This window comes from Ambystoma mexicanum, chromosome 4q, assembly GCF_040938575.1.
Source record: "Ambystoma mexicanum isolate Mex_15411 chromosome 4q, UKY_AmexF1_1, whole genome shotgun sequence".
Taxonomy (NCBI): domain Eukaryota; kingdom Metazoa; phylum Chordata; class Amphibia; order Caudata; family Ambystomatidae; genus Ambystoma; species Ambystoma mexicanum.
Genome location: NC_090928.1, coordinates 518460667 through 518486692, shown reverse-complemented (window position 1 = coordinate 518486692; position 26026 = coordinate 518460667). Strand labels below are relative to the sequence as shown.

General features: G+C 50.9%; 1 protein-coding gene across 4 annotated transcripts in view; it reads right to left on the bottom strand.

Moving 5' to 3' along the window:
* Positions 1-26026, bottom strand: part of RALGAPA2 (Ral GTPase activating protein catalytic subunit alpha 2) — a 3672963-nt gene that overhangs the window by 3510315 nt on the left and 136622 nt on the right. For all 4 annotated transcript variants that reach the window (XM_069608069.1, XM_069608071.1, XM_069608070.1 and 1 more), the window contains exon 2: positions 11763-11873. In XM_069608069.1, the coding sequence (XP_069464170.1) occupies positions 11763-11873 (111 nt within the window). The remainder of the gene's footprint in view (positions 1-11762; positions 11874-26026) is intronic.

Sequence of the window (26026 nt, the reverse complement as noted above, 5' to 3'; positions counted from 1 at the left end):
GGAGAGATGGTAGGGTACGGCGCCTTATTAGATGTAGCTGTGGCTGCTTGGACCACCAAACTCTCGGGAGTGGGGTGCTTAGAGAGATAACCAGGATTGCTACTGGAAGCGCAGTATTTTCTCGTGAGGGATTTATCCATTGCAGGGATAGAATCCGGGGACTCCCAATTTTTGGCCACCATATTTTGCAAGGCCACATGAAAGGGAAAGGTTGGGTCTGTAGGTGGTCCTTGCTTCAGAATTTCAGTAAGATCATCTTAGATGAATTGAACAGGTGGTCTAGCCCAGCCCAGATAATCTACTACCTTTGACATCAGTTGTTGGTATGAAGAGTCAGCGTGTTCTCCTGACTCTGGTCTGCCGAATTCAGTTCCAGGTGATGTATCTACACCACTGGCATTGTGCAGTGTGTCAATGAGGTCTCTCATTTTACTCTCTTCTGAAATTGGAATTCCTAATGTGCCAGAATGTCTAAACCCAAGACCAAAAGGAACCTCCTCTTCCTCAGACCTTTCTTCTTCCTCAAAAATCAAAGAAAGGGATTTGAAGAACTCCTTTCTGGACAAAGGAGTATGTTTTCTCAGTAGGTGCCAAAGGTGTAGCAGGTTTAGCAGAAGGCTTGGGTTTAGCACCCTTGTCAGCCTTAACCTGCTCAGAGGGCTGCTCTGAAACCTTAGGAGTCTTCGGCACCGATGGTTTCTGCGTTGACGTCGACAAAGGTGTCGATGGCGTCTAGGGTTTGACGGCCCCCTTTGAAGATTTAGTCTTTGAGGTGTGTGGAGTCTTTGACAGCGTCAAGGACCAAGAGCGCTAATCTCAACCCGAATGACTTTTCCTCATCAGAGAACTCGAAGGCTCTCGATGGGATTTTCTTCGACCACCCGGGCTCGAGGGCGCGCGAGTGTCGTGACGGGATCGCTCTCAGCAGACTTCGGAAAAAGGCGTGGACAGAGACTTGCCCTTCTTGAAAATTTCAAGCATTTTCAAACGAAATGCCTCCTACTCAGCAGATGAAGAATGTTTGGTGGGGCACTTAAATTTTGTGGGGGAATCGTCCGACTACAATGAAGAGGACAGCGACCGATGGTGCCGTCTCTTCGATCGTTTTGTCGAGGACGAGTGGCGGGAGCCACTACGGGATCTCCATTTTTTTGTCACACTTGCGTCGAGGAGAGTGATCTCCAGACTCGACGGTCGAGAACCGATCAGTTTTGGTTTTACAGCCTACCTGCAATTTCCCCTTCCTTTCTTGCAGGGCTTTGCCACTCATTGCCTGACACTTCGAGCAGGACACTGTGGCGTGGCTTTCCCCCAAACACCACAGGCAAGAGCAATGCAGATCGGTGAGGGACATCTTCGAATCGCATTCCTTGCACTTTTTTAAAATGCATACCAGTTGTAATCGGGGGTAGAGGACGAAGACATGTCGTCGATGTCGCTCGATGATTCTTTGTTTTTGACAAACTACGTAGTAATAAGACTATCGAGGCGTGCTGAGTCTCAGAAGCAACACGTTCTGAGGAAACACGGAACGGAGGCCAACGGGTGCCGCGCGTGCTACTTATACACCCAATGATGTCACCCTCGATGGAGGCCTTCGAGGGACATCGACTAGACGCCATCGACGCACGGCGCCCTCTGCCGAGAATTTCTTTTTCCGAAAGCAGTCGAAGCTCGAATAGATATCAAAGATGAGGAATACGTTGGAGGACAATACATTCAAAATCATGATTACATCCAAAAACCAGGAAACCAACCAATACATCCCATGGCCCACAGAACTAGGAACAGTGCCCACACCATCCAAAATAGTAAAAAATCTCAGAATCCAAATGGATAACAAGCTTACTGTAGAACCTCAAGTACACACAATAATCAAGAAAATGCTTCTTCCACCTGCACACGATCAAAAAGATTCCACCATTCCTTCCCACACAAACCACTGGCCATCATCTCCCTCATGTCCAGGATAGACTACGCTAACAGCCTATTCAACGGAATGGCGGATTATCTACTGAAGAAACTGCAACACATACAGAACGCAGCATCCAGACTTCTCCTCAAACTCTCACAAAGGGACCACATCACTCCAGCGCTAAAGATGCTACATTGGCTGCCAGCCAAAAAACAAATCACATTCAAAACAATGTGCATCGCACACAGAGCAATCCACGGCCAAGGAGCAGAATTTTTACTACAAAAAAAAAAAAAAAAAAAAAATCATTTACCAGCCGTCCAGAACAATCAGATCCAGCAACGACACCAGCCTGGTACCTAGACCATACACAAGGAAAGAACTATGTGGATCAGCATTTTCTTACCCAGCCGCTTACATTTGGAACTCCCTCCCGAGAGAAATACAAAAAAAAAAAAAATGAAGGACCATCAAAAGTTCAGAAAACTCTGGCTCTTCAATACAGAAGCGGATGAAAACGAATGAGCAACATTCACACCCCTTGGAATGTACACAAATGGCAAGACGGGACTATACCGGACCACGACAAAGTGCAGGGAGGTGGGGGATCGTCCCGCGTGTGAGGGAGACCCGGGTGCACCCGTTCCCATGGAGGGCCTGTCGGAGGCTAGGGAGAGAGATGGCAGCGTCCTTAACCACCAAGAGCATTAGAACTTAAGGGGATAGTGGAGACCGAACAGTTAAACCATAAGTTGCAGGGAGCTCACAGGGACAGGGAAGAGGTCCCTCCCCCACCAGAAGGGGCCCAGGGAGGAGATGGTAGCTGCACACCAGGATATGCCAGAGGAAAAAGCAATGTAGACATCCATAAGTCTAAACACAGGGGTGGAGGAGGCTTCACCAATGAACAGCCCTGCTAACAACCCAAACTCTGCACAGAATATAGGAGGGAAACCGCCCCAGCACACCACAATGCACAACACAATGCACAACACTGGCAGGGACAGGCAACAGGTGGCAGAGGGGGTATGATAGAACGCCACCACTAACAAAACCACCCAAACAAAATATAAAAAAAAATAAAAAACACATCCCTCTGCTTACACCACTCAAACTCTAAACAAAACACAACCATGCCTATACAGCACAGCAAATACATAGCCCCACACAGCAGCACATGACAACTACCGACCGAAAGAAAAAAATAAAATAAAAAATAAAATAAAATCACACCAACGCTCAGCGAACGGTGCAATCTGAACTGAAGCTGCCAACAGCACAAACCTCTCTTGCGCTTTTTCCTGCTCCCTCCTACCAATTACCCTACACTCTTGCTTGCCAGGTCAGCCAGGAGACAACTCAGGAGGTGATAGTGCACATTAATAACCAGGTTACTCACCATAGTGACCACCTTACTCCTAGTCCATAGTCCCCTTTCCTCCATACTTATGGGATATCTCTCCGTCCTGTGGGACGGGACCGGAGCACTTTGTAAAAAGCATCCAAATGTTTCCAAAAACGTGTCCTTCCTCTCTTTCTTGCATGGGGCCCGGCACGCGGCCGCAACCCCAGCCACCTTGGCTCCGCCCCGCGCATCGACCATCAGTCCTTTTCTATCGCCAGGTCAGACCTATTAGCAATAAGAGGAACCTTATTAGAGGGGACGGCGGACGGGCGTATGGAGGAAAGGGGACCATGGACTAGGAGTAAGGTGGTCACTATGGTGAGTAACCTGGTTATACTCATAAGTACAGAGGAAAGGGGACGGGACGTAGAAGGAGTGCTTGGGAATCTCCCATAGGAACTACAGGTGGATGGAAAACCCCTTAGGGAAACAGGTTCTTCAGCACAGCCTGACCAAACTGAGCATCAGCTCTTGAGCTCATGTCGTGACAATGCTTACAAAAGGCCGATGGGGAGGCCCCAGTAGCTGCCCTAGCGATGGACTCCAAGGGGACGCATTTCTGAAAAGCAACCGCGGCTGCCTTGCCCCACACCAGGTGTGCATGAATACCCTTAGCAGGTTTCAGCCCTTGGACAGTGAAAGACACTGTGATGCAGTCGGCGATCCCAGAAATAGTCGCCTTAGACGCCTGCTTACCCTGAGGGTTACCGAAGGTCACAAAAAGTTGAGAAGAACTCCTAAGATCAGAAGTCCTGTCCAGGTAGAACTTAAAAGCCCTTCTAGCATCAAGAGAGTGCAGAACCCTTTCAGCCTCTGAGGAAGGGTTCAGAAAAAAGACCGGTAGGGAGATCGACTGATTCAGATGGAATTCAGTTACCACCTTCGGTAGAAAGGCTGGGTTTGTCCGCAGGACTACCTTGTCCTTGTGAAAAACCAAGAAAGGATGCTCCACTGACAAGGCCTGGAGCTCACTCACTCTCCTCGCTGACATAACGGCGACCAGAAAGGACACCTTCCAGGATAAGTACTTGAGGTCCACTGTGGCCATCGGTTCAAAGCGTTTATGGCACAGCGCCGTCAGGACTACATTAAGGTCCCACGGCGGATGCGGACTACGAACCGGAGGGTAGAGACATGTCAAGCCTGCAAAATGCCTCTTAACCAAAGGGTTACCCAGAGAATAAGAACACTGGTCTGTAGAAAGATAAGTGGAAACCGCTGAAAGGTAGGTCCTGCATGACAGAACATGAACACCCGACTCTGCTAGGGAGGACACGAAGGACAGTAACGTGTCAATCGAGGCCACCCTTGGATCCAATTGCTTATCCAAACACCAATGACAGAACCTGGGCCATTTACTCCTGTATTGGGATCTGGTCGAGGGTTCCCTGGCTGCCTGGAAACTATGCATGTTATCTGAAGACAAGTTAAGATGCTCTAAAGACTTGAACTCAGGCACCATGCCGCCAAGCTGAGCGATTGTGGGGAGGGGTGCCACATCTGCTGTTCCCCTTGATGAAGATCGGGAGTTACTGGTAACCTGATCGGCGGACACACCGACGGGTGTTGAAGTTCTGAGAACCAAAACCTGGCCGGCCACCACGGGGCTATGAGTACAGGCGAACAGTTCACAGAGTTCTTCAGCTTCCAAATTGCCCGATGGACTAGAGGCAGAGGCGGGGGTGCCATGGAATCTCGAGAGCATCCCCCAGAGAGGAGGCTCCCAGCCCCCCTCTGGAGGCATACTGAGGAAGCTTCTTGTTTACCACCGTAGCGAAGAGGTCCACCTCTGGTGTGCCCCAACGCGAGAAAATCCATGAGAGGACCTCCGCCTTCAACTCCCACTTGTAGCTGACCACTGTCCGCCGGCTGAGGGCATCCGCTGTGACATTCAGCTGGCCCGGGATGTGTACTGCAAGCAGCCAGACACCATGAAGCACGGCCCATTCCCATATCTGGATAGACAGGTCCACGAAGGGGGGGGGGGGGACTTTGTTCCCCCTTTCTTGTTGATGCAATACATCGACACCACATTGTCGGTGCGTATGCGGGCCACCTTGTTGGTAACAAGCGGTCTGAATGTCTTGAGCGCCAGAAAGATCGCCAGAAGCTCCAAATGATTTATGTGCAAGAGCTTGTCTTGAGGGGACCAGAGGTCCGAGACCTGAAGAAGAACTAACGTTGCACCCCACCCCAAAAGGGAGGAGTCCGTCGTGATCGTCACCGTGGGGCTTGGGTCCTGAAACCCCACGGCCCCCCGACAGGTTGCTGAGAGATGACCACCAGTCCAGGTCCACTCTCATGGAATCTGGAATCATTATCCGCTTGGAATCTGGGTCCACAACCCGACGCCAGGAACTCCTAAGAGCCATCTGGGTCCGTCTCTCTTGAGACGAGCAAGAGGAAGAGCCAGCACACACAAGGCCATGAGGCCCAGAAGTCTCTGTAACCACCAGGCCGACATGCTCTCCGACTGCGCAAACATCTGACACGTGGCCAACAGATCCGCCATTCTGTCCCCGGTCAGGTACACTCTGCAGTCGATCGTGTTCCAGCAAAAACCCAGGAAAATCAGGTCCTACGAAACCGTCATGGTAGATTTCCGCCAGTTCACCGACAGCCCTAGATGGAACAGGAGCTGAAGGAGAGACTGGAGATTGCCCGCTGCTGCCAGCGGACAAGGGCTGCGTAAGAGCCAGTCGTCCAAATACGGATACACATGGATACCCTGGAGACGAAGATAAGCCGCAATCACAGACATCTTCGTGAAGACACGCGGCGCCGAGCTGAGGCCAAAAGGGAGCACTCGAAACTGGAAGTGCTCCTCTCCCAAAGAGAAGCAGAGATATCTCCTGTGTGGGCTCCAAATCAGGATATGCATGTACGCGTCCTGAAGATTCACAACGCTGAGCCAATCGCCCATCTGCAAGGAGGAGCGTATCTGGCTGGGCATGATCATCTTGAATTTCTGTTGGGGTAGGAAAAGATTGAACTGGGAAAAGTCTAGGATGGTGCGCAGGCCAGCCTGGTTGGGTTTGGGCACCGTAAACAGCCGGGCGTAGAAGCCCCCCCCCTCGCTCCCCAAGGGGAACAGGTTCCACAGCTCTGAGGTCCAGAAGTTTCTGAACCTCTGCTTTGAGGGAGGGTGAGCCCGAAGCTGAAAAGGAGGGTTGCCGGGTTGGGTAGGGGTAGAGGTAAGCAGAAGCCCGCTCGAGCGACTGACAAGACCCATCTGTCTTCTGTGATGGTCTGCCACGCCTCCCAATGAGACAAATGCGTCCTCCCACCGGGGTCTCGTGCAAGCGCGGAAAACCCTCATTTAGTCGGTTTATCTGTGGCGGTGCCATCTGAACCGGAGGAGGAGGAGGCTGAAGAGCGGGAGAAAAACCATGTCTGTTGTTGCCTACGGCGGTTATTCCCCGCAGGGGTATCCACTCTGAGATTTGCGGTTAAGGAAGCCCCTAAAGCCAGAGGAAGGTCGACTTTGTGACAACGGTCTGTGGGTTTTGAAAGGAGCCTTAACCAAGACCGACAATTACTTAGCTGTCTGAGTGCTATCCTTCGTCTTGGTGAGCTCTACATCTGTAGTAGAATGAAAGAGCTCCTTACCATCGAACGGAAGGTGCAACACCTTGTCCTGCACTTCCTTTGAAAATTTAGTGGCATGCAGCCACGCCTGCCGTGAGTTATCAACCCCCAGCATAAGGCCCCCCGAGCAGAGGTGTCGACGTGATGAGCCGCAGCCTCCAGGAGATCCTGGGCCAAGACCCTGGCGTCAGATAGGCCACCCTTGAAGTCTTCCAGCTTCTCGACTGGGATAAACTCCTCAAACTCCGACAGACCTTTCCACATCCGCATGTTAGCTCCCGCTAAAATCAATTCAGCGTTGGCCTGCCTGAGCTGCAAGGCCGAGTTGGCGAAGATTTTCCTCCCGAGGGAGTCTAGGAGCTTGTCCTCCTTTCCCAGAACCTGAGTAGCCATCGTGGAAGAGGATGCTGCAGGCCTGGACTGCAAAATGGCCGCAGCCACCACTGTGGAGGGAGGCGGATAAGACAGGGCCACCTCTTCCGAAGACTGCAACCTGCATCTCGCGTCAATTTTCTTATTGACGAAAAGTCCAGAGTGTGGCTTTTCCCAGACTCTGCGGACCTCGGCCAAAACGTCCTTCTGCAAGAACAGGCCGGTACGCTCCAAGGGAGACAGGGTGAACGCCCCAGAAAGCACGCCCTCTTGCGGAGCGGGTGCCTCGGGACATCTAAAAAAACTCATGTCCAGTACCCGTCATGAAAAGCTCTAATAGAGCGGGGGAAGGTCCTCGTTGTCCTGATCGCCTTGGGCGTCATCTGACCGGTCAGGATCCTGCTGAGCCGTGTCAGGCGCTGCATTGTCCACCGGGGACAATGGAGGCAAAGGCGGAAGTGTCGGGGAAGGGACCGCAGGCAAGGGAGGCGCCGGCAGGACCACCGGAGGAACGGGTGGAGCCGGAGGTGCAGGTGGACATATCTCCCTGCAAAGCCCTTTGAAATATTCCCTCATGGGGTCGGTACACATAAGCGTTTGGAATTTACAGAAAAAGGCGTCCTACGGGGACTGTTTCGGAACCTGAGGAGGCCTCTCATGAGGTGGACAAATCCAGGGACGTAACGGGGAAGGGTGCCACATAGGACCCTCCACCGACGTATCCACATAAATCAAAGGTGCCGACACCGCAGGCAACAAAACTTTATGCGGAAGAGGCATCCGGACGTCCCAAATGGTAAACTGGCCGATAAGGATGCGCACAAGGGACTATGTTAACCCAAGGGACCAGACCCTACACCTGAGGCAGATTGCGTAATTGTAGGGGTAGCACCTAAAATGTCCGCCACGGTCGTGGCGGGAACAGGCGCCATTTTGTCCTCATCTGAGGGGAACTGCGGCACGTGAGGAAGTGAGGCAGGGGTCCCCGTCGATGGATCAGGGGTCTTAAATTTAGCCTTAACATAAGGAACCTCGGCAGAGCCGGTACTGTGAGGCCTGGAATGTTTTTGTGACATACCAACTGCCAAATTAGCCTTCGAAGGAAGGACCTTGGCACTGCCGGTAAAAGAAGAACTTTGCTTCTTTGCCCCCTCAACAGGTCTGGTGTCACCGCACGAGCGGGAACGGTGAGGAACAGCCTTCACCAACAAGGCCTGGTCGGGCCTCTCAGAACTGTTGGTAGCTTTAGCCTCTGAACGAGGGACCTCGGACGCAGGTCCGGTAACAGCCTTATCTACGCGGGCCTCAAACATCCGTTCGCTAACAACAAGCCCACCCAAGGCCTCGGGGCGCACCCCAGTCTTATTTTTGAGGGAAGCCGACAAGAGGCCTCAGAGCGAGCTCCGGTACCCCACGACTCAGTAGAACCGGGTCTACAAACAGCCCCACAGGAGGGGCCTCGGAGCATACTCCGGTGTCCACAGGCCCCTTACGGAGACCCTCCGAGAAAACTCTGGTAGAATTATTATGCCCAACGGGCACCTCAGGGCAAACCCCGGTGACAGAGCGATCAACGCCCCTCCCGGCCCGAGTGGAACCCGGAAAGGTATCCCCCGGCCGGGGTGCTCTGAAAAGTAAAGAACTTACCGGGCGTTTTTTCTTCTCGTCGATGAACGCCTGAAAATGTGCAGGAGGAGTTTGTCGGAACACCTCCTCCCACCGCTCCAACCAACGTTGAAGTGCCCGGACCGAAAGGGAGTCGCAGTAAAAACAGGAGTCCCAACGGTGATCCAGACCCAAACACTAAGCAAAAAGGATGGGGATCCGCCCTCGCGAAACGACGGTGACACGATGAACAATCAGTAAAGTCTAGTTTGAACGACAGACAGACTAGTAAACGATTGCTAGCGAAAGCCAGAGAGGAAAAAAGGGAAGAAAATCTTCCGAGGATGCAAGTGTGTCCAGTCCCGAACGAGCGGAGAAAAGGACTGATGGGCGATGCGGAGCCAAGGTGGGCGGGGTTGCGGCCGTGTGCCGGGCCCCGCGCAAGAAAGAGAGGAAGGGCACATTTTTGGAAAAATGTTGCTTTTTACAAAGTGCTCCGGTCCCATCCCACAGGACGGAGAGATGTCCCATAAGTATGGAGGAAAGGGGACGGGACGTAGGAGTAAAATAGCCTTTAACTTAACATAATTTGCATTGAATATTTTTGGACTACGCAATCAATTATTAGCACCCCTCCCCTTCCTAGATGGAACAGCACAAACCTGTCAAAAGTATTCAAACAAGGATATACATTGTTTTTGGAAAGATGTGTGCACTTTTGTCAAATGGTTTCAACAGGATCATGACCCTGTAAAGGCTAGGGGTGGGGGGGCAACATGGACCTCTCCCAGAAGCGCGGTGAAGGGGCTGGTGGGGGCAGTCCTTAACCATCCCAAGTATGATTTGTATAGGACTGATGACTGCTGGCACCACTGTCCCTTGCACAACACCAGTCAGCTTCTCTTCTGGCTGTAGTTTTGTCTTTTTCAGGACCACAACACCTAAAATGCACCTGGGCTAAGCCAAGAAAACCCAGACTGGTAACAGAGAAAAAGAACCGGGAACAGGAATGAAATGGACTAGAATTCCTTACCAACAGACGAAAAAACCCAACACCTGAACTACCAACAGTAGGACCCCCAGGAGAATGGTGGGGCAACAGAAAATGAACACACTGAGAGGAGGATGCAGGAGAGACAGAAATCCTCCCCAACCCCAATTGGAAATGAAACTCACCAGTGCAGGGAGAAAGCCACGAGGAGAACAAGCAGCCTGTGAACATGGCTGCCAACCTGCAAATGGAAACCCTTTTTTAACGCCTTCTAGTGGCAGTCCCGACCCCCAGAGGGACAGCATAGCCAGAAATTAGCCAAAGGGGTCAGGTGACCAGGGAGACCAATGGGAACTGGGAGGTATGTTGGCTATGAAAGCACAGCCAGTACAGAGGAGAAATGGGTTTGGGTGAGATCGGGTGAGATCAGGTGGATCAAGTAACCAGGAGCAGGATGAACAGTGTAGCAGGGTGCTGTGGAGACAGTCATTGTTTTGGGACGGTGCAGATGAGGTATTGTGTTTGAGAGAGTGGTATCAGTTGTGTTGGTGTAGTCTAGCAGATGAAAGGAGAGCGAAACAGAGGAGGACAGCAGGGGAATTAGAAAGTGAGTGTGAATGTTAGCGATAGAGTGCACAGTAGAAGGGTGTGGAGAAAGTGCAAGGTGGGAGTAGTGGTCAGGGTCAAGTGAAGCAGGAGGAAGTGGTAGTTATGAAAAGACACTGATAAAAGTGTGAAAAGAGAAGACGTCAGACAGGAGATTTGGGCTATACAGAGGGAGCAGGGAGAAAAGGAGAGTGTGGAGAGTAGATGGAGAAAGTTGAAGCTATTGGGAGAGGAGCAAAGTCCGGTGTGGGCGAGAGGAGGAGTGATGTAAGAGGGTGGAGCAGGAAGATCGGAGGGAGAGACTTTGGAGGTGAGAAACCCTGGTGAAATGAGTCTGCTAACCTAAGGGATTTGATCACTTAGAAATTCCCTGAGGGAGTTGGACTCAGAAGGCCACAGCCTTTATGTTTCAATCCCAGATTGGAAAAGACACAACAGTAGGGGTTACTGTGCTGCAGAGCATATTGGGGACATTAAGATTGGTTATGGACGCTAGGAAGATTGAGAATAGTCTCCCTTAGTTTGAAATGACCCCAACCTTCCTGCACCAGTAGTTTAAAACTTCAATAAAACACCTTAAAGCTAATACCTTTGTCTGTGGATTTCGGATATGGTGCCAAAGTTAAACATTTGCTCTACCTATATGGAGTCCAACTTGACCAGAACTACAATGTTGCTATAGCCAACTCTAATGCATATTTAGAAATGCATATTTGTATTGCATCTTCTAATAGAATTACAATACATATGAAGGAAACTGAATCATGACTTTGTGATGTGCTTCACTGCATTATTACAGTCATAAGCACATGTCCCCGTTTCACCCCAATAAGGGAACAGGACCCTATACAATTCAAAGTAAGTTCCTTTCCATACCCTTGTCCATTTCTCATCCGGCCCCATTAACCATTGGTCTACAAAGATATATATGTTGACAAAAGATGGCCAAATATTGAGAAAGTGTGTCTCCTGTACCCGAGCCAAAGAGGCAGGATGTTTTTTGTCATGTCACACGCTGCATCAAGCTACATTTGAATGGAAGTAAGGACTTGTTCGCATTATTAGTGCAATATTACGTTGCAGAAAATGAAGCAGTACCTATAAAACAAAAGCAGCACACTTCCAAACTACATTATTTTCTAAAGAGAAAGACAATATGTAATTTCCATCGCAGTACATTTCTAATTGTGCTGTCTAATCGGTTTACAAAAAAAAAAAAAAACAACTTCAAGGTCAATGACATGCAAGTATCGATAACAGGACAATAAAAAAAACAATACCTTTCAACTTTAAGCTATTTTCCAGTGTTATGAAATTTTCATAGAAGATAAAATAAATCTGAGAAAAGTGGGCTTCAAAGAACTGCTTACGATCACCCCTTTCTAAGATATCTGAAAAATAATGTAGAAAAAAAAGGAAATTAAAAGCAAGTTAAGGTACATGTAAATAAACACAAAGAATTATGTTTGGTAAAGGTATTTTATAAATCTGCCATTGACAAGACATTTCACATTAAGAAATCGCATGTAAAAAAAGTAACATAAAACGCAGTCATACAGCACGAGCTATAAACCAGTGGCTAATATAAACAACCAAAAACATTTTTTTAAGCATTATACAACAGGTGAGAAGTAATTATCGCAGGATAATGCCTTGACCTCTGGCAGTAACTTGGGGGTGGGCATTATTACAGGTGAGATTGAACCCCTGACCCTCTGGTTGACTAGATTGCAGTCCAGACGCAAAGTGTTGGATGTGTGGAATCTGCAAATTGCACTGCCTCTGGGATCCCCTTGCACTGAAGGGTCTGTACCTGCAACCCTACAGTCCCCTCTATCTGCACTTATGAGCCACCCGCTGCCTGCACTTCTTTAGTTACCTGTGCTTCACCCTTCCCCTCGCCCCCTGGCACTTCTCCCCTCCCTCTTCCCCCGCACCTGCACGATCTGAATGCCACCAGACCTAGTAAGATCATTGTTTTGTCCTCCCTTTGTTCCCCCTCCATGTCTTGTCGCACGCAGAAACACTAGTGTACAGGCGCATTATAAATGCAATATCATAGGAAACTGAGTAGCAAAAAGCCGGACTACATGCCCATCATTTAAAAAAGGTTCCTTGCACTATATTTACTAGCGGTCAGTCCTTCTCTTTATTTCCAAGAGACTAGTCATTGACAATGCAGAAGTGAGGCGCGGCAGAGATTAGGATTGGATGGCAGGGGATGTTTAGGAGGAAGACGCACTTCACATTACAGATAAACATGTGTGGAACACTGCCTGAAGAGACGAGAGGGTCCAGAGGCTAGAGGACGTGTGTGCGAGCCATTGGAAGTTAAGAAGGGAGCAGTAAAGCTGTGGCAGCAGGCAGAGGAATACTTGGGAGGGGTGTGGAGTATTACATGAGTTCTAGACCGCACCCTACGCATTCAGACTGTCAAACAAGTGCTGGCTTGGTGTCATTAAAAATGATTGTTTTCAAAAGTCAGAACACACTGAAGAGCAAGAGTGCACAAAGCCCCAGACATAAAAAGGAGCAATAACAGTATATTCAGAAGGAAAAAGTCTAGAGAGGTCATTAAACATGTAATTTAAAAAAAGTTGAAAAATACATCTTAAAACCTAAACCACCATTTTTTTTATACAAAAAGACAGCGTGGACAATAAAAAGGAATAGAAACAGATCATGAATAAATCAATGCAAAATATAAATCAAAAACATGACCAAAAAAACAATTAGACACGCAAAAGAAATCAAGGAAACAATGAAACAAAGTGCAGCAGAAACGTATGCAACAGTCAATTGTGAAATGACTTCATGATTTCTAATACACATGACCTAAACCTATGAGGTGGCTTTTTCTCCCGCATTTCCATCTTCAGGCCACTACAGTAACTGTAGGCCATGTGTATGAGAAATCCTTGCACCATTTCACAATTTACTCTTGTATTAATTTTGCGTGCTGTGCTTTGTTTCATTGTTTACTTTATTTCTTTTGCGTGTCTAATTGTTTTTTGTCATGTTTTTTATTTTTTTATTGATGATCTTTATTCCTTTTCATTGTCTACACCGTTTTTTTGTATACAAATATTGTGGTTTGGATTTTAAGATGTATTATTCTACTTCATGATTTAAAATTACATGTTTGTTTAATGATCCCTCCAGACTTTCCTTCTGCATATACTGTTCCTAAAAAAAAAAGTCACCACTGCATCAACTTTGTTGATTATTGAATCACCTTAAAAAACTAAAAGGTGGGGGAGCGTGGCCGGCGGCTTAGCATGTCGACATGCTCCTGATGAGCTCCGTGCCCCAGTACCCGCCGGCCCTTCCCAATATCCTGGCCGATGTGCGCTCTGGCACCCTGGTAGGGCTAAGACGCTCTCTGAATATGGGGCGCGCCAACTGAGGTGGCTGCAGTTTTATTAAGCCCCAATTGCATTTTCCCCGGTGCTCAAACGAGACCGCATCGTGAGCCCGAGACTGATACAGAAGAAAATGTCGCCTGGGTCAGAGTAGCACTGTATGCTGGGTGTGGACCCTGGAGACTCAGATTCAGAGGACCGGCGAGTCGGCGGCCTCCCTGCGACGCGAGGTGCTCCGGAGGAGCTCCCACAAAGCAGTATCAGATGAGGGTCGAGGCCCGGCTGCACTCTGGGAAACAGAACCTCTGGTGGCGGGCTGCATACAAAGGAGCGCAAGAGTGTCGGAGGAGTCAGCCCCTCCCCTGGAGTGTGCCGACTTTGCAAGCTGAAGCGGGATGTCTATGGTGGGAGCAGGAGCTGTCTGGGCCCTCTTGTGGTCAGAGGAGGGCTGACAGCTGCTTTGGGAGGCACCGGGTAGTTACAGGAAGTGCCGGACGGCAGGCGCACACCAATCTAAGCCCATCTATCTCATGAAGGCAACAAAGATACACATGCACAAGTGAACCACTGCAGCCTTCTGATTACACACTATTCTGTTTGTTCTGTGTGGGGGAGCACCACCCAGCATTTGCCCCAGGCCCCGTGGCATACAGAGTATGACGAGATGGAGGGCCTGGGGGGTTAGGCGCAGGGTGGGGGGAAACGAACGCGGGAAACAAAGAGGGAGGGGCAGACAAAGCGGCGCCCCCACCCTCGACGTGCCAGGGGAACGCACCAAAAGGTGCGAAGGAAACAATAGGGGGAGGAAGAAAGAAGCCCGGCCCCCACCAACACATCAAAGGTGCAGCGGGGGATAAATACCCCCGTAAATCCCCAATGGGTCACAAACAGGTCCGGAGCTCACCTCACTCGGGTAGGCTCCTCGGACCTGGGAAAAGGGATAAGGAAGCGTTGTTAGCCTCTGCGGGCTTACCGTTTCTGTTCTCTTTTCTTTTTCAGGAGGCGTCATCTTCGCGGCGAGCGGTCACCGGCGGCGAAGCAGTACGACGGAGCCTGAGGACTGCGGGAGAAGAGCACGACCGGCGGGCTGAGTGCGGCGGAGGTGTATCGCGTTGGAGGCATCTCGGGAGCTGGCCCTGCTCCATAAACAGATCGCCGGCAGAGTGTGGACGCGGCGCGAGCAACTCGGCTCACGGAAGCAGCTGCAATCCAGGACGCCAGCGAAGCGCTGACCGCGTAGCGCGCTCAAGGGCGCCAGCTCGGAGCAGGCAGACACACAAGCCGATAAAGGAAAAAATCGTTACGGGAAAGGGGCGGGGCCAGCATTTAAAGTCGCAGAGCGGCCGCACTACTTTCAAATCGAACAGCCACCAGTGGCTCAACTGCTAAGGGCTTGGTCTTTGAATGCTGGGGACCTGAGTTGTAATCCAATGTCCGGAACATCCGGGGCATTTAAAAAAAAAAAATAAAAAATAAAAAATAAAAATATTCCTTTTTTACATGGTGTATCGTTTGCATTCACGGTAGCACAGCTGAGAGACCCGTGGCGCAAGTCATTCTCGTTTGGTGCCGTCCAATAGCACAGATTGTAGAGCACACTCAGAGTCCTGTGCAGAGCCTGTTGAGCTCAGGTTCGAATCCCGGCAGGGCCAAACGCAACCTATATTGAAGAGACCCAAAGGCAATAACCTAGAAGGAAAAGCAAGAGGCGGAAACGGAAAATGGCAGAGGAGAGAGCAAGAAGAGCACAGGAATTCAGTGCATGGGCCAAAAAGGCTGAGAAGGAATATGGAGCGCAGTGGGTACTGAACATGGTACAGTCGGAAGAAAGGGCTAGGGCAATGTCGCCTCTGCTGCTGGAGGAATCCGCTGGCAGCGATGAAGAAGCTGCAGTACCACAAGGCCAAAAGAGGTTAAGAGAGATCTCAAGGGAGCCACAAGAGCCAGAGATGCCTAAGATAAAACGGAAGAAAGGAACCATGAAAGGTATCGTAAAATTGAACAACAATATTAAAAAAATGGTGAAAGTGTTAAATGCATGTATCACGGCTCAGGGTAAGTCGCCCAGAGCCAACAAAGGGAGAATGAAGGAGTACAAAAATGTGGCATCTGATACAGATAGTAGTGAAGATGAAGAGAGGGATCACCTTCAGGCATGGGTGAAAACAAAAGGGGTAATAAGTAAAGAAAAGCAGAAAGCGGATAAGGCAGGTGTAGGTCATGGGGCAGGAGGTCAAGGGCCAACAGACAGCGGGGATCCAATACCACAGGGGCTTCCACAAAATACTGGTCCCCAGGGGTCACCTACCAATACAGCAGTAGCTACGACAGAGCCTCCCGTAGTGAAAATAACAGAGCCTACCTCAGTTATGACTAAGTATGGCAGACCAACGATAGGCAAGGATGCGCAGGGTCGGTCCTTAAAGGCACAAGCATGGTACATCAGTGACAAAGTGAAAGGGAAGATATGGAGAAAAGAGTTAATAGATATCTTCTCCCTGCTAGATGTGCAGAAGAGGGGCCATGGTATATCAAAGGAAGACATAAAAGAGGATGAAAAGGGTCTATTAAAAAGAGCTGCCGTACCAAGGAATTTTGACAATTGGACAGCGGTGGGGGAAGAAATGTAAATTCAATCACAGATGCGAGAATTGCGGAGGAGAACATATTACCGCCAAATGTACCAGAGCAGCTCCCAGCAAGTACAGGGTCCCAGAAAAACGGAATTAGGAGCACAGAAGAGAAAGGGGCAACACCAGTTAAAATCAAGAATATGGAAAGGTGGCCAAGGGTATTTCCAGACCAGGAAGGTGCAGAAACCATAAGGCAGGGTTTTCAAGAAGGTTTCACAATTCCATTTAAGGGGCAGGGTTCCCAGGACACCCCAAAAAACCTGAAATCTGCTCTAGAAAATAGAGAATTGGCGAGCAAAAAAAAAAAAAAAATAAAAAATAAAAAAATAAATCAGAAAAGAAATTGAGCTGGGGAGGATGGGGGGCCCCTATAGTTCTCCTTTTAAAGAATACATATGTTCACCCTTGGGCTTGGTACCAAAAAAAAAAAAAGAGGCAGGCGAGTTTCGGCTAATTCACCATCTTTCATACCCACCGGGGGCCTCAGTTAACGACGGCATCACGCAAGAGGAGTCGTCGGTAAACTACTCAGATTCTCTGGAGGCAGTGCAGCTAGTGAGGAAAGCAGGGCAAGGAGCTTGGATGGCGAAAGCAGACATTAAGTCAGCATTTCGCCTACTGCCTGTCAGGAGCGAATCACAGAGATGGTTATGCATGCACTGGGAGGGCAAATACTACGTAGATAAATGTCTCCCTATGGGCTGCGCCATTTCTTGTGAGTACTTTGAGAAGGTGAGCTCTTACGAAGGAATTGAAGGGGCACAGGTAGTCCATTACCTGGACGACTTTCTATTTGTGGGTCCAAAAGGTTCAGAGCTGTGCGAGAATACTTTGCTGAAATTCAAGACATTAACAGAAGAGTGGGGCTTCCCGCTGGCAGAAGGGAAAACAACGGGGCCAACCCAAGTAATACAATTTCTGGGCATCGAAATTGATTCACAGGCCGGGGTGTGCAGGATCCCGGAAGAGAAGGTGACGGATTTGTTAAGTACAATCACTGTTCTAAAAGGGAGAAACAAGGCCACAGTAAGAGAGTTGCAATCACTAGCGGGGAAGTTGAACTTTGCAGGGAGGGTCATACCGCAAGGAAGGATATTCCAGAGAAGGGTCGAGCAAAAGACAAAAGGCGCTAAGGTGGAACACCACAGGGTGAGGGTCGGTGGAGCAATAAAGAAAGATTTGGAGGTGTGGGAAGAATTCTTGAAATCATTCAATGGTTCAGTGATCTGGCGCGCACCTGTGAACGAAGAAAGCGAAAGGGTGTTGTTCACAGACGCAGCTGGGGGTTTCGGCTTTGGTGCAATATTGGGTACAGAATGGTGCGCAGAAAGGTGGCCAGAGGCGTGGCATGAGGCAGCATGGACAAATAATATTACACTACTGGAGCTTTTTCCAATCTGGGTAGCATTGTGTGCATGGGAGACAAAGCTTAACAGCAAGGATTTAGCGCAGCGAAGATGAGGCAATAATACCACAAGGCCAGAAACGGGCGAGGGAAGTAGCAGAGGGGCCACAGGAACAGCCGGAGGAGCCCAAGACGGAGCAAAAGAAGACCAACAAAAAAGTAAGGAAACAATTGATAATAACATTGGGGAAAAAATTGTCAAAATGTTGAAAGAATGCATAACGGTTCAGGGTAAGTCGCCCAGAGCTAAAGAGGGTAAAGAGAAAAGATGAAAAAACCGCAGGGCCCAGCAAACGGCAGTAACATCCGACGAGGAGGTGAGTAGCGAAGATGAGGAAAGAGAACATTTAAAGGCTTGGGTGAGATGGAAGGGGGTAATACGCAAAAATGGACAGAAGAAGAACAGGGCAGAAGGGGCTGGAGGTGGTCAGGGAGCTGTTGGTTCAGGCACGACAGGCAGCAGGGTACCCATCACGCAGGGGGATGGGCAAGGGGTGCTACTAGGAGCTAAAAAGCAGAAAAGGAATATGGAGCACTGTGGGTGCTAGAGCTGATGCAGAAGGAGGAGAAAGCAAGGGCAATGTCGCCTTTGCTAATAGAGGAGTCCAACAGCAGCGAGGAGGAGGCAACTATACCGCAAGGCCAGAAAGGCCAGAAGGGGGCGAGAGAGGTGGCAGGTGGGCCACAAGAACAGCCGGAGGAGCCTAAGAAGAGGCAAAAGAAAACCAACAGAAAAGGTAATTTAAAAAAAAAAAATAAAAAAAAAAAAAATTGTTAAAATGTTGAAAGAATGCATCACGGTTCAGGGTAAGTCGCCCAGAACTCAGGAGGGAAAAACCACAGGGCCGAGCAAACGGCAGTAACATCCGACGAGGAGGAGAGTAGCGAGAATGGGGAAAGGCAACAGTAGGCAATCGTACGGCAGAGAACGCCCACACCAGGGAAGGCATGGGTTCCACGAGTAAGCACCAGAAATAATGAAAAGGTTAGCCATAAGGCTGACTAGGGGAAGGAAAATATGGCCACGCATTTAGCAGGGGAAAATAACGCCCATACCGGGAAAGGCATGGGTTCCACGAAGAAGCACCGGAAAGAGTGAAAAGGTTAGCCATAAGGCTGACTGGGAAAGGAAAATATGGCCACCTGTATGGCAGGAAAATAACGCCCATACCGGAAAAGGCATGGGTCCCAAGAATACGCACCGGAAAGAATGAAAAGGTTAGCCATAAAGGCCGACTGGAAAAGGAAAAGATGGCCATGTGTATGGCAGGAAAATAAGGTTCGACCTGATGTCGGGGGGGCAACTACTGATACATAGGGACGGCAAGGCCCTCAGCAGGTATCAATTTCAAGCCGTACTAAAGAAAACCATAGTAAAAGCAGGGTGGGACGCAGCCGAGTTTGGGACCCACTCCTTCCGGATAGGGGCAGCCACCTCTGCATGGGCAGGGGGGCTAGGGGCGAAAGGGGTAAAGAAAATTGGGGGGTGGAAGTCACAATGTTTCAAAAAGTATGTGCGAGAGTATTTGATATAATTCATCTCCCATCCATCCATGCAGATGATACCCCCTACAAGTCAGCATGGATAGTCGGCCATTCATTCGTGACACGAGCAGGCAGATGGATCGAGGATTTCAGAGAAGGCTTACATTTTGAACTGACAATAACTTCATGGTGGGGTCTCCCAGGCATGCACTGGGAGGACATCCACGATCGGCTCTCGGACCTGATCGGGTTCAGGGATCCTCCTGAATACCTGGTCATCCACTTAGGGGGAAATGACTTGCTTAAAACAAATAGGGGCGAGCTGATGCGCAGCATATGCGAGTCATTAAGGGCAATAGCCCACTGTTGGTGGAATACCGAAATTTTCATGTCCGAAATAATTACCCGCAGAATTTGGTATGGGGCACACAGACGGCAGGCCATTGAGACGACACGGAAAAAGCTAAACAAAGCTGTAGAGAAATACTGTAGGAGCACGGGGCTACACTTCATAAGACATGGGCTGTCTCAAAATGACCCTGAGTGGTTCCATCAGGACGGGGTGCACTTATCCAATAAAGGGTTGGGCAGATTTACGGACAACATCTTTCAAGCATTAGCAGCACGGGGATGCAAATAGACGCTTTTTGGGGGGACCTGAGCGGGTTTAGCAACACCCGCTCAGGCGTGGCGGCACGTGTCCAGGAAGGGATGCCACAGGGCAACGAAAATTAGCCTAAGGAAAGGCTCGGCATCCATAACCACTGGACACGAGGTGCCCAAAAGCGATTGATAATGATATGTGGCTGTCATGTTTATTGTATGGCATTATTTTCTGTAGAAAATAAAAAGGCCTACGGCCACAATTTTTTCCACAAAGCAAAAAACGCCTAGAATATCATTTCATTGTCTATCTCAGGTGACAGATTTTAGGTGCAAGACCAGGGGGGGAGCCCACACTACTCAGCCTAGGAGAGGAGGGCAGGATGGCAGCTACATGAAGCTTGCAGGGAAGATCGATGGGTGCATTCCCCTACCAGGGCTTGAGGCACCGACTGTGCAACAGAGGAAAAAGGCGATACTCTACTCCATGGACTAGAGGTAGGGGCCCAGCTCCTGCGTGTTGGCAGCAGGACTCTCCGTGAGGCACCAGAGAAGCTCCACAGAGCGCACCAAGGGCACGGTGGGGGGTAACATGATTTGCATTTAAGGCACACCGTATAGAGCTAGTGGGGGAAGATAGCGCTGGTGGGCAGCAGAAGCCCTGAAGCCTTCCCAGGCAGCGTATCATCCAAGCCTTGCTACAGAGTGGTCCAAGAGTGTGAAGCGTGACCACAGAACCATGGCTAAGCAAGCTGCCAGAGGGGGGTGGGGGGAGGAGGAGGAGGAGAGGGTCTCAGGGGGGGCGATATGAAGCACTGCTTCAGGGGCAGGAGGGGCCCAAAAAGGCCCAGGTGGTGGCTGTGGCTCAAATGGACTCCTCCCGCAGACCAGCAGCAGGATCCAGTGGAGGACCCCCCGCCCCCCCCCCCCCCCATCAACCCGAGGCCTGCAAGCATTGCCGGCCGAGATTAAGAAGGAGATTAAAGACAGTACAGTGACACTGTCCAAATCCATCGTGGAGTTGAGCAAGCAAATGGTCTAGGTGGAAAAACGAGTCGAGGAGGTGGAGACACTGCTCTGCGAGAAGGGCTATGAGCAGGAGCACACTGGTTAGCGGCTCAGCAGATGGAGCTTAGCAAACCGGTTGATGCCGAAAACAGATCAAGGCACAACAACATCCAGTTGCGGGGAATCCCCAAAGCAGTGCCCGAAGTGTCACTGGAGGCCTATGTCGGGGCACTATTTAGGCAGCTACTGGGATGTCCGGAAGAGGAGAAAACAGTCCTGGACCGCATGCACCCAATGTACAGAAGTTTCCTACAAGCCAAGAATCTGCTGCCCAAAGTGCTCACAACGATCCACCTTTACCAGCTGAAAGAAAAGATGGGGGCAGCACGGCGGCAAGATAGGATTACATTTTGATATATGCTATTTTATTTATATTGCCCCATACACAAGTGTTTCAGGGCGCGACAAGGCAAGGGATGGGTTCAAGGGAGGAACAAAACAACCATCTTACTAGTCCCAGTGACATTGAGAACGCTCAAGTGCAGGGGAGAGGGAATGGGGAAAGTGCAAGGGGCAGGGGAGGAGTGGATAGTGCTGAACAGGTGATCAACAACAAACGGGTAGTGTGGCAAGTGTAAGACTAGGGCTCAGACAAGTGGTGTCTGCCAAGTACAGGAGAGGGCTGTAGGGTTGCAGATACAGACCCAAGTTCAAGGATTGCCAGGAGGCAGTGCAGGTATGCGGCTGGGTGAGCAGGGATCTGGGCCAGAAATCAGAGGGTAGCCAGGTGCCGAAACAGTTCAGCAGGGGAGAGGAAGAGAGAAGGCAGAAGCAAAGAGGAGGGTCTTGAGAGGCTTACGGAACCGGAGATGGTTCTCCTTAAGTTTCAGAGAGGCAGGGAGTCTGTTTCAGAGGGAGGCCCCAGCCGAAGAAAGATCTACCACCAACTTGTTGCTTGGAGAAGCGAATGACCCTGAGGGAGTTGGAGGTGGAGGAGCAGGTAGGAAGGTATTTACGAAGGGAGAGTTGAAGGTATTGCAGACCCAGGTCCCAGAAGACCTTGTGGACAATGCAAAGGGTCTTGAACTTAATCTTTGCAACCAATGGGAGCCAGTGAAGAGATTTCCTGGCTGCAGAGTTACGATCCCTGGGCTTGAGGCCAAGGACAAGTCTCGCAGTCCTGGATGAGTTGCAGAGGGTGGAGATTAATAGCAGGCAGATTTAGGAAGAGGCTGTTGCAGTAGTCCAGCCTAGAGAGAACCAGATCTCTAGAGACAGTGAGCTTCTGGGGGAAGGAGAGGACAGGAAGAATACCTCGTAGGAGGTGGTTAGTAGTTTGACTTCTTAGAGACATCAGAGATGTGTGGAGAAAATGAAAGCGTGGAGTCAAAGTTGACCCCGAGGTTCTTAGCCTCACAGGTGGGCGCAGGCAGAGGGCCAAGGGAGGCCTGCCAGAGAGTGACAGGAAAGGAAGGTGCAGGAGTGCCGATAAGGAGGATATCTGTCTTACTGGCATAAAGACAGAGGTTGTTGGCGGCACACCACTCCTGGATTGCAGACACAGTGTCAGAGATGGAGAAGAGGTGGCAGAGGGGAGCCTGAAAACAAGCTGAGGGTCATCTGCATAGCACTGATAATTGGAGCACAGAGCAGCAATGCAGTGGGCAAGGTGCCAGGCATTTGCTCCAGAGCCAGGGAGAGAGGTTAGACCCCTGGGGAACACCACAAGTGGAGAGTGAGATAGAGGAAAGTAAGGATTCAAGTTGGCCTGGCAGGGTCAATTAGACAGAAAGGAGGTCAGCCAGGCCAGCGCCCGATCAGAGATACCCAGATTATCACAGAGGCGGTTGAGCAGGATGGCATGGTTAACCGTATCAAAGGCAGAAGAGAGATCGAGTAGGATGAGGACAGAGGGCAGATTAGAATCAAAGGTTGGAGAGCAAATCTTCACAGATGTTCAGGAGAGCAGTTTACGTGCTTCTGGCTGCTCTGAAGCCAGACTGATGGTCATGGAGACAACAGAATCAGTGTGAAGATTAAGCTGGCAGATGTCCAGCTTTTTCAGGGGTTTGCCCAGGAAAGGAGTGATGGAGATTGGGCAATAGTTGGCCGGGCAAGAGGGGTCAGCAGTGGGTTTCTTTAGAAGAGGGTGCACAAGAAAGTGCTTTGGAGGGGAAGGCTCCAGTGGTGAAAGAGTGGTTGCAGAAGTTAACCAGGGCAGGAGCGAGGGCGTCAATATGGCCCTTGATGGTTTTGGAAGAACCTGTTTTGACAAGATCTTCATAGATCAGACTTGTCTGGAAATCTCGTCAGGGGAGAACAGAGGAAAGGAGGAGAAAGAGGCAGGAGCGGTAGCTGCAGGGGGGCCGGAGGTAGCAGAGAGAGGAGGAAGAGGAGGAGGGAAGGGGAGGGCGGGACAGGATGTCATGATTTTAGAGATGAAATGAGAAGCCAGGGCCGTGCAGAGACCTTGGGAGGGGACACGAAAGGTAGAGACTGCAGCAGGATTGAGATTTTAAAGAGTTCAGCCAAGTTGTTAGACACAGAGGAGACGCGTGCGTGAATGCGGGCTCTCTTAGTGCGGACAGAGAGCCGGTATTGCCTTTGGAGCGCACGGCAGGCCAGAGGATGCGCACAATGACCCCCCCCCCCCCCCCCGCCCCCATTTCCTCTCAGCGACCCTACACTTGCGTTTAAGGGTGTCTAGGTCAGAGTCGTACCAAGAGTTGCACTTGCTTTGGGCTTCAGGCGGATCCTCATGACAGGGTCAAGAACATTTACAGCATCAGAGATAACAGAGTGGAGCTTGGAAAGGGCAGTGTCAGAATGAGAGTCAGCCAGAGGTGGAGGAGGCGGGGGAGAGCAAATGGCAGCAAAAGTCTCAACTGACACACTTCATGGGCCGGATGACCGAGAAGGTAGGTGGCAGTGCTGGAGCTGGCTTGGCCTGCGGGGTAGAGAAGGAGAGATGGGAGGAAAGCAGACAGTGATCACTCCATTAGAGAGGAGTGGTGAGAGGGTTGGAGAGGGGGAAGTCAGAGATGATGAGGACATCCAGAGTGTGCCGTGCAGAGTGAGTTGGGCTAGAGAGAGAGCGCAAGAGGGAAGGAGAGAGCGAGAGAGAGAGAGCGCAAGAGGGAAGGAGAGAGCGAGAGAGAGAGAGCGCAAGAGGGAAGGAGAGAGCGAGAGAGAGAGAGCGCAAGAGGGAAGGAGAGAGCGAGAGAGAGAGAGCGCAAGAGGGAAGGAGAGAGCGAGAGAGAGAGAGCGCAAGAGGGAAGGAGAGAGCGAGAGAGAGAGAGCGCAAGAGGGAAGGAGAGAGCGAGAGAGAGAGAGCGCAAGAGGGAAGGAGAGAGCGAGAGAGAGAGAGAGAGCGCAAGAGGGAAGGAGAGAGCGAGAGAGAGAGAGAGAGCGCAAGAGGGAAGGAGAGAGCGAGAGAGAGAGAGAGAGCGCAAGAGGGAAGGAGAGAGCGAGAGAGAGAGAGAGAGCGCAAGAGGGAAGGAGAGAGCGAGAGAGAGAGAGAGAGCGCAAGAGGGAAGGAGAGAGCGAGAGAGAGAGAGAGAGCGCAAGAGGGAAGGAGAGAGCGAGAGAGAGAGAGAGAGCGCAAGAGGGAAGGAGAGAGCGAGAGAGCGCAAGAGGGAAGGAGAGAGCGAGAGAGCGCAAGAGGGAAGGAGAGAGCGAGAGAGCGCAAGAGGGAAGGAGAGAGCGAGAGAGCGCAAGAGGGAAGGAGGGAGAGAGCGCAAGAGGGAAGGAGGGAGAGAGCGCAAGAGGGAAGGAGGGAGAGAGAGCAAGAGGGAAGGAGGGAGAGAGCGCAAGAGGGAAGGAGGGAGAGAGCGCAAGAGGGAAGGAGGGAGAGAGCGCAAGAGGGAAGGAGGGAGAGAGCGCAAGAGGGAAGGAGGGAGAGAGCGCAAGAGGGAAGGAGGGAGAGAGCGCAAGAGGGAAGGAGGGAGAGAGCGCAAGAGGGAAGGAGGGAGAGAGCGCAAGAGGGAAGGAGGGAGAGAGAGCAAGAGGGAAGGAGGGAGAGAGCAAGAGGGAAGGAGGGAGAGAGCAAGAGGGAAGGAGGGAGAGAGCAAGAGGGAAGGAGGGAGAGAGCAAGAGGGAAGGAGGGAGAGAGCAAGAGGGAAGGAGGGAGAGAGCAAGAGGGAAGGAGGGAGAGAGCAAGAGGGAAGGAGGGAGAGAGCAAGAGGGAAGGAGGGAGAGAGCAAGAGGGAAGGAGGGAGAGAGCAAGAGGGAAGGAGGGAGAGAGCAAGAGGGAAGGAGGGAGAGAGCAAGAGGGAAGGAGGGAGAGAGCAAGAGGGAAGGAGGGAGAGAGCAAGAGGGAAGGAGGGAGAGAGCAAGAGGGAAGGAGGGAGAGAGCAAGAGGGAAGGAGGGAGAGAGCAAGAGGGAAGGAGGGAGAGAGCAAGAGGGAAGGAGGGAGAGAGCAAGAGGGAAGGAGGGAGAGAGCAAGAGGGAAGGAGGGAGAGAGCAAGAGGGAAGGAGGGAGAGAGCAAGAGGGAAGGAGGGAGAGAGCAAGAGGGAAGGAGGGAGAGAGCAAGAGGGAAGGAGGGAGAGAGCAAGAGGGAAGGAGGGAGAGAGCAAGAGGGAAGGAGGGAGAGAGCAAGAGGGAAGGAGGGAGAGAGCAAGAGGGAAGGAGGGAGAGAGCAAGAGGGAAGGAGGGAGAGAGCAAGAGGGAAGGAGGGAGAGAGCAAGAGGGAAGGAGGGAGAGAGCAAGAGGGAAGGAGGGAGAGAGCAAGAGGGAAGGAGGGGGAGAGCAAGAGGGAAGGAGGGGGAGAGCAAGAGGGAAGGAGGGGGAGAGCAAGAGGGAAGGAGGGGGAGAGCAAGAGGGAAGGAGGGGGAGAGCAAGAGGGAAGGAGGGGGAGAGCAAGAGGGAAGGAGGGAGAGAGCAAGAGGGAAGGAGGGAGAGAGCAAGAGGGAAGGAGGGAGAGAGCAAGAGGGAAGGAGGGAGAGAGCAAGAGGGAAGGAGGGAGAGAGCAAGAGGGAAGGAGGGAGAGAGCAAGAGGGAAGGAGGGAGAGAGCAAGAGGGAAGGAGGGAGAGAGCAAGAGGGAAGGA